The sequence below is a fragment of the Notechis scutatus genome, chromosome 11 (genome assembly GCF_049901735.1).
Source record: "Notechis scutatus isolate UNSWTSFEM ecotype Mainland chromosome 11, rNotScu1.2, whole genome shotgun sequence".
NCBI classification, from domain to species: domain Eukaryota; kingdom Metazoa; phylum Chordata; class Lepidosauria; order Squamata; family Elapidae; genus Notechis; species Notechis scutatus.
This window is the reverse complement of record NC_142019.1, coordinates 6397286-6413598: the sequence shown is the minus strand read 5'-3', so window position 1 is coordinate 6413598 and position 16313 is coordinate 6397286. Positions and strand designations below refer to the sequence as shown.

Here is a 16313-nt window from a genome sequence, read left to right as displayed (position 1 = left end):
CCTTTTCCTCTTCTGAGGGGAATAAAGCCACGTCGGAATCAATCTCCTTTAAAATCAAGAAAATGAGCATCTCACTTTCAAACCCAAGATCTTTTTTTCCAAGCAGCTCCTCCTGGAAAATTGGCTTGCAGCTTCTTGTTCCAAAGGGTGTGCTGTGAACTCCCTTGAAATAAATTGAAGTGGCATTCTGTCTCTCTTATGATTTTTAAACAAATAATTGCAGCATTAGCACTCAGAAACCAAGAGTCAGGACAGGACCCGTTCGTACAAGATCATGTGAACTGTTCATATCACTTTTTAATGCCTTGGTAAGACCACACTTGGAATATTGCATCCAGTTGTGGTCACCACGATGTAAAAAAGATGTTGAGACTCTAAGAAAAAGTGCAGAGAAGCGCAACAAAGGACTGGAGGCTAAAACATATAAAGAACGGTTGCTGGAATTGGGTATGTTTAGTTTGATGAAAAGAAGGACTAGGGGGTGACATAATAGCAGTGTTCTGATACCTCAGGGGCTGCCACAAAGGAGAGGGGGTCAAGCTATTCTCCAAAGCACCTGAAGGCAGGACAAGAAGCAACAGAGGGAAATTAATCAAGGAGAGAAGCAACCTAGAACGAAGGAGAAATTTCTTGCCAGTTAGAACAATCAGTGGAATAAATTGCCTCCAGAAATGCTCCAACACAGGAAGATTTTAAGAAAAAAAATTGGACAACCATTTGTCTGAAATGGTATGGGGTTCCCTGCCTAAGCAGGGAGTTGGACTAGAAGACCTCCAAGGTCCCTTCCAACTCTGTTATTCTGTACAACAATACCTTCTCTGTTCAAATTTGCTATGGCACCCCCAACACATATTTACGCCCTCTGTACATAATACCTTATGCGATATTGCCTCTTCTCGCCCACCTAATCCAATTTTCGGTTACCATAGAAGCTCACTGCTGATCCTGGATTTATTCTCATTTTTCTTTACCCCATCTTGTCATCCTTCCCATGAACTAATAAGCCACGGTGGATTTGAAAGCATGAGCAAATGTGAGCCTCGCACCAAGAACTTTTATGTTCCACTGACATTTACTTCCCACCCTAATAATTTAGAGCTATTGACATACCAAAAAATGAAGAAGAAAAAACCCTTTTTCCCATCACTTTCGTTACAAAGTTTTCAAATGAGTAATATCTAGAGTTATTGTTTGCTGCAGAACATATGGTCTCAATTAGCAGGAAGAATAAACTTGCTAAGCAAGAGTTTGCAGTGGGAATGAATTATTTGTCTGGGACATTCACGCAAACAGCACTAATTTATATATACATTTGATTTTATATATATATATACATACATACATTATATATATATATATATATATATATATATATATATATATATATATATATATATATATATATACATATACATATACATATACATATACATATACATATACATATATATATTATATATATATATATATATATATATATATATATATATATATATATATATATATATATATATATATATTGTTTTCTTAAGTTTTCGCTGGTATTTACATGTATGGTATTCAGCTTTGTTCGAGTTTTCCCACGTCATTGTAAAAGCACAACTACAATGACGTGGGAAAATACTCCTAACAAAGCTGAATACCATACATACATACATACATACATACATACATACATACATATATATTTGTTTTCTGAGGTTTCACGGGTATTTGTATATGGATCTTTGGTTATTCAGGTTTTCTCCCATGTAAAATTGGAAGTATTTTGGCCAAAATACTTCCAATTTTACGCAGGAGAAAACCTGAATATATATTTTCTTAAGTTTTTGCGGGTACTTACATGTATGGTATTCAGCTTTGTTTGGGTATTTCACGTCATTATAGTTGTGCTTTTAAAGTTGTAGCAACATTTCGGCAGAATCTCATCTGCCATCATCAGAATACAGAAGCCTGATGATGGCAGATGAGATTCTGCCGAAATGTTGCTACAACTTTAAAAGCACAACTATAATGACGTGGGAAAATACCCAAACAAAGCTGAATACCATACATACATACATACATACATACATACATATAAAACAACTGAGGAGCTCCTTACCATATCAAACAAAGCCAGGATCCTTATCAAGGATTGGGTTGTAAGAAGTCTGGCCAGTTTGTATATTTATTTTTTTAAAAAACAGGGAAAGTCATAGTCCCATTTCTAAGGTGACCAACTTTTTTACAATGAGAAGGAGGAACAGATAAATTGAAGAAAAAAAAAAAAAAACCAAAGCCACTTGTGCACGGCGCACTCTTACATCACATCACACACAACGGATCGGATCGGCATCGATGAAATACGGAGATTTACAGATTAGTCTTCAAATATCAAAAAGGAGGACATGTAGGAGGACACTTTTCAAGAGAGGACAGAACTTACAAAAGAAGGACTGTCCTCCCTAAAGGAGGACGGTTGGTCACCTTACATTCCCTATGGTTAACTGATCCTACGCAAGCATTGTTCCCATGCTTATCAGAAGAGTAGTCAGCTTATTCACAGCTCTCCAACAGAGAATTAGAATCACCATCCCACCTTCTAACCATGAAACATAATCCTTCTCCTGAAGAACCAGAAATGGCCATCAGCCCCTAATGGTGGCTATGTTGGTACACCATATGACTAATCTCTAAACTTTACTCAAGTTTCTTTACCCCAGGAATATACAAGGAAGGAGACTTAGGAGCCATGGTGGCGCAGTGGTTAAAATGCAATACTGCAGGCTAGCTCTGCCCACTGCCAGGAGTTTGATCCTGACCGGCTCAAGATTGACTCAGCCTTCCATCCTTCTGAGTCCAGTAAACTGGGGAGCCAGAATGTTGGGGGCAAGATGCCAGCTCTGTAAACTGCTCAGAGAGCTGTAATGCACTATGAAGCATATATAAGCGTTCTTTTTAATATACAAAGGAAGACACCACCGTAGGGCCACAATTACATCACAGCTCAAGAAGAAGCCATGTAATAAATATGCCTATTTGCAACCGGCCAGGCTTAATACCACAGACCATAAAGGCTTGCCATCTTTTGGATCCCTGTTTGACCTGGGCCCAGTTCAGTAGACTTTGGTGTTGACTTAATGACACCACCTGGGAGAATCTTAGGGAACAGAAACCAGGGACAGATAATATGGTATTCTGCTCTGCAACTTTTTGCAAAGTATAATACACACAGAGACACACAAATGAAGAGGCGGAAAACAGCACATGCCATACAAACCAAGAACTACCGCTATGGAGATGAAAATCTGACTTTGATAGAAATTGTTTTTCTTCCTGGTAAAAGATCCTTTGAAAACCTTTTTTTTTTAAAAAAGAAAAATGCTAAATATTCATCATAGCTGGGCAACTTTAGAGTATCTCTTCTTCTTAACCGACAAAAATATTGTACGTTTTAACTAGCTTCCCTAACTCTGAAAGCAAATAGGGAAACTGAAAGTTGTGTAGGGTTCTATACTTGCTGAACTATTTTTTGCATCTCCAGGAAAAAGGATTTCTTTTCTGGCAGCTATTGATTTCACCTTTGCACGTACTGTTTTCTTAAACTTTGTCCTAGGTATGTTAAACGGGCTTCTATTATTACAAACTGGTACACAGGCCAGGAAAAACAGAGTTTGTGGGGAAATGAATTGCGTTGTGGTCAAATTCCCAACTGGGAGACCAGCAAAAAAATTTTTTAATTGTACCTATTTTCCTAATGGCATAGAATGAAATAACAGCCACTTCACACAAAGCCAGCCAGATGTCTCTGTGTCCGTTGTCATTTGTGCTTTACAGCCATCCACCTACAGGTAAGTCCTCAACTTACTGACCACAAAAGGAGACCGAAATTTATGTTGCTAAGTGAGACGTTCTTTAAGTGAGTTTTGCCCTATTTTTGCGACTAGTCTTGCCACATTTGTCAAGTGAATTTGCTGCAGTTATTAAGATAGTCACCCGGTTGTTACGTGAATCTTGTTTCCCTATTTGCTCGTCAGAAGGCCGCAAAAGCAGATCACATGACTCTGGGACACTGGGAGCGCCATAAATGTGAGTCCGTTGCCAAAAGCATCTGAGTTTTGATCACAAATACTGCAACGGTCATAAGTGTGGAAAAATGGGCATAACTCACTTTTTTCACTGTCGTTGTAAGTTTGAATGGTCACTAAATGGACTGTGGTAAGGATTATGTCAACTCATAAAACATTCCTACGCCTATTTTCAAGTTGCCATAAACAAGGGGGGGGGGGAGGCGGAATCTGAAGGAGCATTATGGCAGTTTAAAACCAGAAGTACATTCCACACTTATCTATAAAGATTGTAGCTAGGCTACCAGATCTTCTGCCCGGCAAAAATCTTTCATTAGAGAATATGATTGATGACACCCAGCCCGAGAACGTGCTTCATTGGAGAATCTGATTTATGATACACCCAGGGGGGATGGGGGAAACAGGGTCACAGGTGACTGTAAATTATGGATGCCAGAGTTGGCTTCATAGAGGCTAATGCCGGCATGTTGCTCCTAATAAACCTTTTGAATTTTTTTGAAGTTTGGCTCGAGGCTTATGATTTAATTTGGGCAATTTTCGGAATCCTGACAGACTACCTGTATCTATTTTATCAGAGACCAAACTACTTTTCCTGTCCCAGCTCACAGCAAACTAATTTAAGTTTAAAGCTGATTTAATACTAGATTATGCCAACACAGTCAACTGCAGTATTTTAAGTAGCGCACGGTACAATAAGTGCGTAGGCGAAACAATTTTTGCAAGGGTTTTAACAGGCAATGCATTTGAAATGACAATTTCTCAAGGTGTTTATCATCCTGATTCAGCATCCTAGTCCAGTTAAATAACCGAAGCTAAACACTTTATTCATATTCACTGGAAGAAAAGTCCAACTGCATTCAGCTATGCTTATGTCTGAGTAACATAAGCCCCGGAACAGAGTATTAATTTTATAATATTCCATCACCAGTGTAGTCGAGCAATAGTTTCTTTCTCTCCCTAGTCAGAATCAGTCATGCAGAGATTGCATGCATGAAAGCCAATTTGTGTATTTATATAATATTTTTTTGGGGGGGGGAAACTTTTCAGAGCTGGCTCACAGAGAGCTGAAAGCTAAAACAAATGATGGGCTTTGGCACTGGGAATTTCTGTTATATTGAAAGGCCACGTTCTAGTTTTCTCTCACACATACACACAATGCATTTTTCTACACTGTCTGGGATCCTTCTAAAAAGGCATCTCTAGAAAATGCTAACCAGGTTATGCATACCTGCACAGAATCAAATACAATTTTACATTCAGTCCTTTTTTTCAAGGTGGATTAGAGGGCAAAAGAGGAAGCACGCAAGGAATTTTTTCACATTCTTAAATCTGAATGTCTGCGTATGATTCTTGGGGATTTCTAAAGCTACACATCTGGGAATTCATTAATATTATACAGATCATTTTACCTTCATCATACCATTAAATAACTCTGGGCAGCCTCCCAATATAAATGTTATGTCTAGACCATAGTTTTTCCCCCCTTTTTTAGGAGCTCGCCAAAATTCACCTGTATTTGTTTGGGGGATATGAAATTTTCATTACTGATCAATTCAAATCTTCATGTTAAGTGTAGCTGCATTTTGCTTCAAAAGATAGCAGACTAATTTATAAAAAAAAACATCCACTACAAGAGAGAGAGAAAAAATAATTTCAGGGATATAACATTTGCAACATAAAAGACGAAGCTAGCAATATGAGATTATACATAGGAATAAATATACTCTTATCCTTCATACAGATTAATCTCTGTTTATTTACCAGAGGGGTTGAAATATGTAAATAAATCTGTTCAATAATAGCTGTACTTGGTTATTTAGAAGGAAACAGTCATCTTCCCATCCAAAGAGGACTTTCTAAGTCCATGCCATTCATAAACTCAATATAGTTTTAAGCCAACTTTTTGTTGATTTTGTATCCAACCTCCAGAATTGCATGAACAATTCCAAATACAGATTGGCTAGTTTTCAAGGTATCTTAATCAATTGTTAAGAATGGGTAGCAAATTTTCTAAATGAAGGTGGGCTCTTTGAAGGAAATGTTTGGCACTGTCAGACAACATACACCTATGCTGGATATATATTTGTGTATGCTGCTATGAGTAGAGTCTGTTAGATCAGAAGGAAGGAACTGGTAAGCAACATGCACACCGCATCAAAATAATTATTCTTCAGATGATGGAGAAGCAATAACCACCAATACCACCACTTCCAGGAAGAATTACTGAAAGTATGACAGAATTAGCTAATTTCATAAACAACAGAAATACAACAGCTGACATTTTAGCTGGTTGGATAATATCAGTTTTGAAATAATTTGATCATACATTAGAATACTACGATGGTAGTTCTTAACGTGTTAATTTGGACAAAAACATTAACAAAAACTTTGAAAAGGTTGGATTGCAGCTTATAAGAGAATGCATCACATTATTTTCCAATTTAGAATTAATTTTAATTTGCTCAATTAGTGGCTGTATTTTAGTTACAAGAGTTTCTCTGTTTTCTCCCTCAATACAAGAAACTCCATCCTACGCATGGCTACAGACGTTTCTACAATGATTGAATTTCCAAGTTCTTTTTTTTCTCAATCAATCTCACCCCACAATCAAACTAAAAACTGTGAATTGTCCGGGTGGGTTTTGTAGCTCTTTTATTAATAATTATATTTCAATGTAAGTATAAAAGTGACTATTCAAGATTTGTAAAAAATAGGAGATTGTGACTACAGAGAAATGCATAGGGGTCAAATGTAGGCTATAGATCATAATGTCCCAGTTTTCTCCCAGTATAGAGTTTTTTTTTCCTGAACATACCTGTATATATATATAAATATATATATATATATATATTGCCTGGACTGGTGCAAGTTTAGCAAGAATATGAATCCACGGAATGAACTAAAAAAAGAATGGTTTTATTGTGACTTTTTGACATTGAACCCCTGTAGATATGAGTCAAGATAGGTATTATTGGACATGTGTTACATTATGTCACAGCATAACTGGATGGCACTGTGTCAAGTGACTCTGGGTTAGTTGTGAATGGTCTTTGCTGACCTCAGTGCATTATGATTGTCACAGAAAATTTCATCACCAAGTTTGTGTACACAGTTAAGTAGTTGGTCTTATAAGCACCATTATAAACCCTTGCATGAAGGGTATTATTATTCTAGTTTACAAATGCTTCATGGATAAGAATAGCATGGTTACAGTATACACACACCTTAATTTACATGTACTGTATTATAGATATAACTGAGATAAACTACTGAGCTAAATTGGGGTTGATTGATGTAGTTAAGACTGAGTAATGGCAATTTCTTTGGCTTCTAAATTGTGTATATATTACAGTGCATTTATAAAAATCTAGGTTGGACATTGTTTCTAGCACCAAATTGATTACAGAAATGGCTGACCTAGTAAGATGTAGCTGGAGAAGCGGATCTTAAGATTTAAAAAGAAAAGAAGAAGAAAAGAAGAAGACTCTATTGACGGATTTGTGGTCTTGCAACTCTTGGCACCTGTGCTGATCAGACATTGGCTTGGCATCTGTGACCACCTTCCAACAGCAGTCCCGAAATTCAAGATTCAGTATCTCCAAAGTAGCTACACTTACAAGAAGCCTGAGAAAAATGATGGTTGTGAGCTACGGTTTCCTCCCTGTACCTTTTACTTACATCAAACTGGAATAGTGCTCATGTGTCCAAGGGAAATACATGACAGCTCGTTCCTGCGATATGGAGAACTTTTACTGAGGAATAAAACATTCAAGTCTCACCCTAGCTATCTTTGGCTTTCATAATTTTTGGTCTCTGGTGGGTGAATTAATGAAGCACAATCTCAATTCTCATTCTCAGGCTGTCTCCTAGCTCCCCACTGAGGTAGTCTTGGTCATGCTTATCTTCAAATTGAAGGAGTTCCTTCCTTTTGTAGAGTGGGATGCTACTGATCTGTAGTGAATATATTCCAGGCGCTGGTTTCTTTTTAGCTAAATGAAGGTAGCTGACGCCTTCTTTCTGATTTATCCTAAAGAAACCGTCTTCGTTCCCGTGGTCTACTAAATATCGGTTGTGGTTTGTCAGGGTTGTGAGAGCGGGGATCAGTTCCAAGAGGCGATCCTTGTTGTTAAGGTCGGAGATGTTGTAAGATAAGACAGCTGGTTTTTCAAGGTCCCAGCTGGCCAGATTGACAGCTGTCTCTATCCCCAGCTGACTCTGTAAAAAAGAACGAGAGGTTTTATAAAAAAATTTCCTCCTGAATTTTTCACCTTCTAACATGAAGCATTGCCATCATCCTTATCTGTTGAAGCTGTTGGTAGGGTTTCAAAAAAATATCAGCTACTTAAATTATTGACGCAGCACAAAATGTTATGAACTTAAGAAGATGGCGTCCTTCTCTTACTCCAGAATTTTGCTTTCCTAGAAAGCGATGCTTAAATTAGTAGCAAGTACTTTCTTGCGTACTCCGAATAAATGAGACAATTGTGAGCCAGAGCACCTAATCCTCCTCCAAATTATTGGAGAAAGATTCCAACCTCTACGAGATGGCCTTTCATACTTTATTCGCTGAGACTCACTGAGGAGTTTGTGTCTAATTATATAGTTTAACAGATGTTTGTAGAACCGAGCAGTTAAAACAAATGAATGTTTCCACAAATCCCTGAAGTTGGCCAATTTTTTTTTTCATTATGGAAACTTTTGTGGATTTCTATAGGACAAAGGCAGAAGAAAAGAACTGATTGTGTATCAGAGCAAATCTGTGGATCTCTTTTATTTTTCAGTAATCTTGGTAATCTGACTTCTTTCAATTTCCTTAGAGTTGTAGGCAGGGGTGGGATTCAACTGGTGTTACCACCAACTTGGTGATTACGTTTTTACACTTCTGACAAACTGGACTTCAACCAGCAAAGAGTCAAATGACTCTGCAGTAACCCAATTAGGTTGCAGCTGTACAAATATGAAATCAAGGGTTCAGTATGGCCTAACCAAATATAACCAACCATACGTATTAGAGCAGGTTGGATGGATGGGTAAGAGGATTTATTCTAAGGTAGTTCTTGGTGTATTTCATATACGGGATTGAACGTTACATGGGTTTTATGTGTACAGTATATATAAAATTGGATGTACAGACTTGAAGTTAGTTTTGTCCGATGTGTCAGTTCCCATGGATTCTTTAACAAAAGATGGAAAGAAGTCAGAATAACAAACTATATTAAATCCAGTGATGTATTTCTGCACATGGTTATATTATTATATTGATGCACAATATAAGAGGAATCTAGCACACGAAGGCTGCCTTTTCATACAAAGATTAAATTAATGTTTAACTAATTTCCAGTAAGACTGGAATTGGCAAGATTAGGAATTGAGGAATGTAGGATCAGACTTTCTCTCCTTCCTTCCTTCCTTCCTTCCTTCCTTCCTTCCTTCCTTCCTTCCTTCCTTCCTTCCTTCCCTTCCTTTCTTTCTTTCTTTCTTTCTTTCTTTCTTTCTTTCTTAACATCAGGTATCATCCATAGCCCAGTTTCAAAAACAAATGGCAAGTAATTCATTAAAATCAGAGGATGAACAAATAAATTTAATATTTAATCTTTGGTATCACATACATAGGGCTGGATTCTTAAACTCTTTAGAAGCTGATCTATATTGTTATTAACATTATCTGTGTCTCCTATGCAAGGTTTGTTTTAATCTAAAAGCCAAGTTCTTGACTTTTCTGTGAGAACTCTCATGTGCAATTTCAATTACTAAAGAGAAAGATTTATTGCAGTGTAATTTCTGATTTTTCTCTTACCCAGAATGGATCAGACCTCCTATGGTGGAGGCACATGTGAAATAAATATTAACATTGTCATGCTGGTCTATAACCACAACTAAATGTGTATATATGTGTGTGTGTGTGCGTGTGTGCATGTGTGTGTGTGTAAATTTTTTATTCAGATTAGAGTAATGTAAAACATAAATGAAAATAAAGATAATAGGGAAATGAGAAGAAGAAAGAAAGGGGGAGGAGAGATGTAGGATAAAGGGAAAAAGGAATAAAAAGTATTGACTTTCAACTTTTTTCAGCACAACAAAATCAAATGACGGCCTTAACTTTTACATACTTAGTTATTACTAGCCATTTCTGCAGCAACAAACTAATCTTATCAGCAAAACCCAAAATCAAAGTTCCATTCTCTTCTGTCTGAAGCACAAAATCTAGAAGCAATTTGCAAGTAGAAAGAAAACCAGATATAGTATTTTCTTGGCTGTGATACAGTTTTGATTCAATATTGATCAGCCCCATGAATTTAAATCAAGACAGCTTACAACTTTACTAGAGTTTTTAAAAAAAGGTGAAAGAACCATACGTCTAAATGGAAAACTACGCAAATGTTATATGCCAGTTGAGAAGGATAAAGGTGCAACTTACCTCTGTATCCAGGGCGTTGGTTTCATTCAGGCCTCGCCGTTTCCTTCCCCTTTTCGGATAGCCATTGATTTTACAATCATAGCAGGCTTCTGGAGAAAGAGCGCTATCATCCATTTCACCGCTGACTGGTAGTTCGTGGTTCTGACCTTTCCCCAGCCCCATTCCAGCCACGCAGTGTCTACAGAATTTAAAAGAAAGAAAGAACAGGCATCAGACAGACATTAAAAGGGAACATCTGTAGTTGTTAAGGTTGAAAGGAGGGGTCCTTGGTGTTCTCTGAGTTTGGTTGTTTTTCTTGCAGGCCTTTTATTGCCCAACTAGATCACGCCATCAGTGCTAGAGAGGAGTAGGGTTTGTGGAATGGTGGCAGAGGTGGGTATTCAGCAGGTTCTGACCAGTTCTGGAGAACCAGTAGCGGAAATTTTAAGTAGTTCAGAGAACCGGCAAATACCGCCTCTGACATTTTGGTCAAATTCTATATCTGTGGGTGTGGCTTGGTGGGCACGGCTTGGTAGGCATGGCAAGGGAATGATACTGTAAAATCTCCATTCCCTCCCCACCCACTGACCTGCTTTCCAGCTCCGTTCTCCTGTGCAGGGCAACAAAAGAAGACCTAGCCGATCAGCTGGGACTCAATGAGAGGCAGAGAACAGATGGGGGCAGGGCCAGTCAGAGGTTGTATTTGCCAGGTCTCCGAAATACTCAAAATTTCCACTACCAGTTCTCCAGAACTGGTCAGAACCTGTTGAATGACCACCTCTGGATTGTATCGTCAACTAATAGAAGACATGAAGGAATGGACCAAACTACAGTATATCCATTTTTTACATCCTCTATTGTCAATGCAACTTTTGTTTGAGAAATTGAGTTTAGACTTGTGCCTTTTCTTAGGGATTCCATTTCCCACCCTACATAGGTTGGTCTGCATTAATCTAAAGAAACTAGGAGGTGCTTTTATTGTTGTTGTTGTTATTATTGTTTTGCTGTAGATCCAAAAGTAAGAATCTTCTCACCCTTGTCCTATTCGGAAGTACCCTGGTGGGCATCCGCAGACATAACCACCTTCTGTATTGGAGCAACCGTAGCTGCACGGAGCTTGTGATGACCCACACTCATTTACATCCTGGCATTGCCCACTGAACTGTTCAAAATTATATCCAGTGGGGCACATGCACTTGTAACTTCCCAACGTGTTGTGGCAAGATGCTCCACCGCAGATGTGAGAACTGAGACATTCGTTTTCATCTGGAAGACAAGCAAAGAAGCTTTAATCATCATTCTCATAATCTCTTTGAGAAATTTAGCCATAACTATCTCATTTATCTAATAAATATCCTGCACACAAGTAGATTTGGAGGCAAGGATCCTGTCTATCTGAACTCTCCATGATCGAGATGGGATTCCTCTCCTTCCTTCTCCCCTCCTCTCCTCCTTCCCACTCCTCTCCTCTCCTTCTTCACTCTCTTCTCTCCTCTTCTCTCTTCTTCCTCTCCTCTCCTTCTTCACTCTCTCCTCTCCTCTTCCCTCTCCCCTCTTCTTCTTCTTCTCCTCTCCTCTCTTCTCTCCTCTCCTCTCCTCTCCTTCACTCTCTCTCCTCTCTCTTCTTCCTCTCCCCTCCTCTCTCCTTTCTTCTTCCTCTCCTCTCCTCTCCTCTCTTCTTCCTCTCCTCTCCTCTCTCCTTTCTTCTTCCTCTCCTCTCCTTCACTCTCTTCTCCTCTCCTCTCTTCTTTTCTCTTCTCTCCTCTCCTTCTTCATTCTCCTCTTCTTCTTCCCTCTCCTCTCCTCGTTTTCAAATCACTGTTGACACCTGAAAAAGTTCATGCAGTTTTCTTGGGAAGATTTTGGAAGCGATTTGTCATTGCCTCCTTCCTAGGGCTGAGAGACAGTGACTGGCCCAAGGTCACCCAGTGTACTTTGTGCCTAAGGCAGGATTAGAATTCACAGTCTTAATTTCTAGCCTGGTGTCTTAACTACTATATCAAGCTGGCTCTGTAACTAAATAATTATTATTCCTTACGCCTGGGTTATGGCTTGTCATTTTAGTTCTCAGCCAATTCATGGGGTGCGCAAAATATTTGTGCTAATGCCAAAATTACTGAACGCCTTTCATTTTCAACACCTAGTTAAACAGTCATATATAGTTAAATCAAGATAAATGAACAGCTAATTTTTACAATGATTTGTACAAATTATGTTCATTGTTTATCTAATAAGAGCTAATTAAAAACTTGTCTTAAATGAATGCAGCCAATAATTTATAGAATGATGCATATAATACTAGATTCATTATTAGTCATATATCTTCCAGATGTGTAGACTTCAGCTCTGAAAATTCTCAGAAATGGCATTATTGTCTGGAAAATTCATCAACCTTAAGTCACATAACTGATAGTGCTGAGTTTGAGGAAACTTGGTGAAACTATATAAAATGATTTATTTCAGAAACTCACGTTAAAGCATCTGCAAGTTCTTCCTTTCAAATAAAACAAGATTTATCCTTTAAAACCTTTATGTGAAATATAATTCAGTGGTCCTAGTAGATTATACAGGAAGCATTTCTACTGGACTGTGAAATAAAACAGCCCACTAGAATTATTTCATAACTTGATTTATTTTGTGACATAAATTATGTTTTTTCCCAATTGTTACAGTACCCAAGCTAGTTTTCTACTTTCAAAAGGGACAATTAAAAAGAAGTTGACATTAGGTTGCTTATGAATTTGATTCATAAACTTTGGGTCATTTGCTTACTTATCTTTAACAATTCTGTATGTTACATCTAATATGGTTGCTTTACCATTTTGTTATGTGCTGTTAAAAAAAATCTCCTTCCTTTACCTGTTTCCTTCTGTCAATCTACATTATGAGATCTGGCAAAAGGATAAAGATAAATAACTCAATAAAAGGGTTTTAAAATAATAAAAGTATTATCCATAAATTATGAGTGGAAAACAGAGGGAGAGAGATGATGGCCCTGCCTAGGGCTAATTAATGAACTTGTGACAGAATGGAAATTTGATCTGGGAATTGATTAGCTCATTTATGGCTCTGAAATAGAACTAATTCTAGGTCAGACTTGAAGCAGTAAGAAGAACATCTGGATTCATTTTTCTTTCCTCTGTATTTAATGCAACTTGAATTTGAGTTTAGCACATGATACTTGCTGAGAGGAGAAGAAATTGTGTGCCAAGGCACAAGACAGATAATACTGAGGAAAAAAGGGAGAGTTTTTTTTAAAAAGTATATAAAATGGCACTGAAGAAAAAGTTCAGTTTTACACACACACACACACACACACACACACACACACACACACACACACCGTGTTCTTCCAAAATGTCTTTTCAGCTTCATAGTTTAGTCTCCAGTTCCTGATATTGTAGTTTTCCTTACCAGCCCTGCTTCATTTCTTTGAGCTCTGCCAAATGTCAACCAGACTGCACACAATTCAGTGCAGGGATAATAAATACACCACCGGGTTTCATTTGCAAAACCAGAACAGTGATGGTTTTTCAGTTACAGGGAGTCCTCAACTTACAACAGTTCGTTTAGTGGCTGTTCAAAGTTACAATGGCACCGAAAAAAGGGAGTTATGACCATCTTTCGTGAATACGACCCATGGACACGTGATGAAAATTCGGACGGTTGGCAACTGACTCATATTTATGACAGTTGCACTGTCCCGGGGTCACGTGGTCCCCTTTTGCGACCTTCTTAAAAAAGCGAAATCAAGGGGGAAACCAGATTTACTTAACCACCGTGTCACTAACTTAACGGCTGCAGAGATTCACTTTAACAACCGTGGCACAAAATGGGGCAAAAATTTACTCAGCCAATGTTTCCCTTAGCAACAAAATTTTTTGGACTCAATGATGGTCGTAAGTCGAGGATTACCTGCAACGATGCAACTCAGCAAAAACCTGGAAAGGGCTATTGGAGCGTTTACTTTTTAAGCTGTAGATGTCTTTTTAAGCCAGTAGTGGCTAACCTTTCTGGCGTCCCGTGCCGAAAATTGCGCACACGCGTCAGCTCTCAAAACACAATGCACCCCGCCCCATGCGAAGGCACACGAAACACTTCCCCCTTACCTGCACTGCGGATGTGCGTGCCTCCCAGGTGATTTTCAGCCCGTTTGAGGCCTTTTTTCGGAAGTGACAAAACAGGCCCGTTTTTTCAGCCTCCAAAGACTGCAGAGGCTTCCCTGGAGCCGCGAGGAAGGCAAAAACGGCCTCAAAGGGGCTGAAAATCCGTTGGGAGGCACGCACATGCGCAGTGCAGGTAAGTTTGGCTGGGGCTCGCATGCCTGCACAAACGGCTACGCGTGCCCTAGGTTCGCCATCACTGTTCTAAGCCAATCTTTCATTTAAAAAAAAGGGATGCTTGAGTAACTTTCCAATTCTTTTTTTTTTTCCTGCACCGAAAAGCCCACGTTCCCAATAGGCAACCGTGTATAAGTGAGAGAGCAAGCTTTCTTAACCCTAACTAAAGCCAGAAACCTCCTCTTAGAGCTGGGCCACAATAACAATACATTTTTTTTTTAAAAAAAAAAAAGGAAAACCAAGCTGAACAATGGTCCATTGTCACATTTTGAGCCACCAACATGTTATCTCCGGGAAAGACCGGCTGTTCAAATTAACCAATTACATTAGGTGCAGTGCTGGAAATAACCCCGAAAATGAGTTTCCTAATTAACATTGGTTTTTAGAATATTCATGCTGCATCTCAGGAATAATGTTTAAGTCGTTTTGCATGCCTCTGAAAAGCACCTCGGGAGAATTACTCATGAATTAAAGAAAGCAATTTAAATTAGCTTATTTGCAAATGGCAGAAACGCCAACCTGCATTAGATTCTAGACCAGAAACAGAAGTGCTGGTGGGCAACTTTAAAGTAGTCCTACATGTCACTACTAGGGGGAAACCAATGTTTTTCTGAGATTTTATTAACGACTTTGCTCGTTACAGTTCCAGCTAGGCAAAAGGACAATCTCATGTGTTTCTCAAAACCATACAGGAAATGACTTTGAATCAACTAAACAACAATCGACCCAGCCAAAATTTATTGGCTAACTTGAGAAAGGGACTTGCGTGCTCAGACATTAAAAAATGAGACTTGCCAACACATTGGTTCCACTGATAATGTTGGAGATACCCTTGTGGGCAGCTACACCTGTATCCTCCAATTATATTCTGGCAACCATGCTGGCATCGGTGATTTCCATCACACTCGTCGACATCTGCAACAAAAAAATAAAAAGCATAGATGGAAATATTTTGGATTACTTTGCTGGGGGAAAAAAAAACAATGGTCCCGTCATCCAATGTAACGCCCACCTAGATATAATTACCAGTTGACTTTAAATGCATTAATTAAGCCACAGTGCATTGAAATGCATTAATGAGCCATGGTGGTGCAGTGGTTAGAATGCAGTACTGCAAGCTACTTCTGCTGACTGCTGGCTGCCTGCAATTTGGCATTTCGAATCTCACCAGGCTCAAGGTGGACTCAGCCTTCCATCCTTCCGAGGTGGGTAAAATGAGGACCCAGGTTGTTGGGGGGCAAAATGCTGACTCTGTAAACCACTTGGAGAGGGCTATAAAGCACCATGAAGCGGTATATAAGTCTTAAGTGCTATTGCTATTGCTATTCTGGTTTTGCATCTTGTGTGAATTTAGTCTATTGGGTTTAATGCATCATGCAAACTGGATTAAGGGTTAATTTAATAATTAGAAAGCATGCTGGTCATGAAGTGTCAGAGACAGTGTAGCATGGAGGTTAAAGTGTTGCATTGGGATTGGAGATCCAGGTTTAGGTTTCAAGAGACATG

The 16313-nt window shown here is 38.7% G+C and overlaps 1 protein-coding gene across 1 annotated transcript in view; it reads right to left on the bottom strand.

The window, feature by feature from the left end:
* Nucleotides 1–6705: 6705 nt before the first annotated feature.
* Nucleotides 6706–16313, bottom strand: part of FBN1 (fibrillin 1) — a 183542-nt gene continuing 173934 nt past the window's right edge. Inside the window, exons 63-66 of the mRNA XM_087972672.1 lie at nucleotides 15603–15722; nucleotides 11502–11733; nucleotides 10489–10666; nucleotides 6706–8285 (exon numbers count right to left, since the gene is read on the bottom strand). Of these exons, the coding sequence (XP_087828798.1) occupies nucleotides 7896–8285; nucleotides 10489–10666; nucleotides 11502–11733; nucleotides 15603–15722 (920 nt within the window). The 3' untranslated portion in view covers nucleotides 6706–7895. The remainder of the gene's footprint in view (nucleotides 8286–10488; nucleotides 10667–11501; nucleotides 11734–15602; nucleotides 15723–16313) is intronic.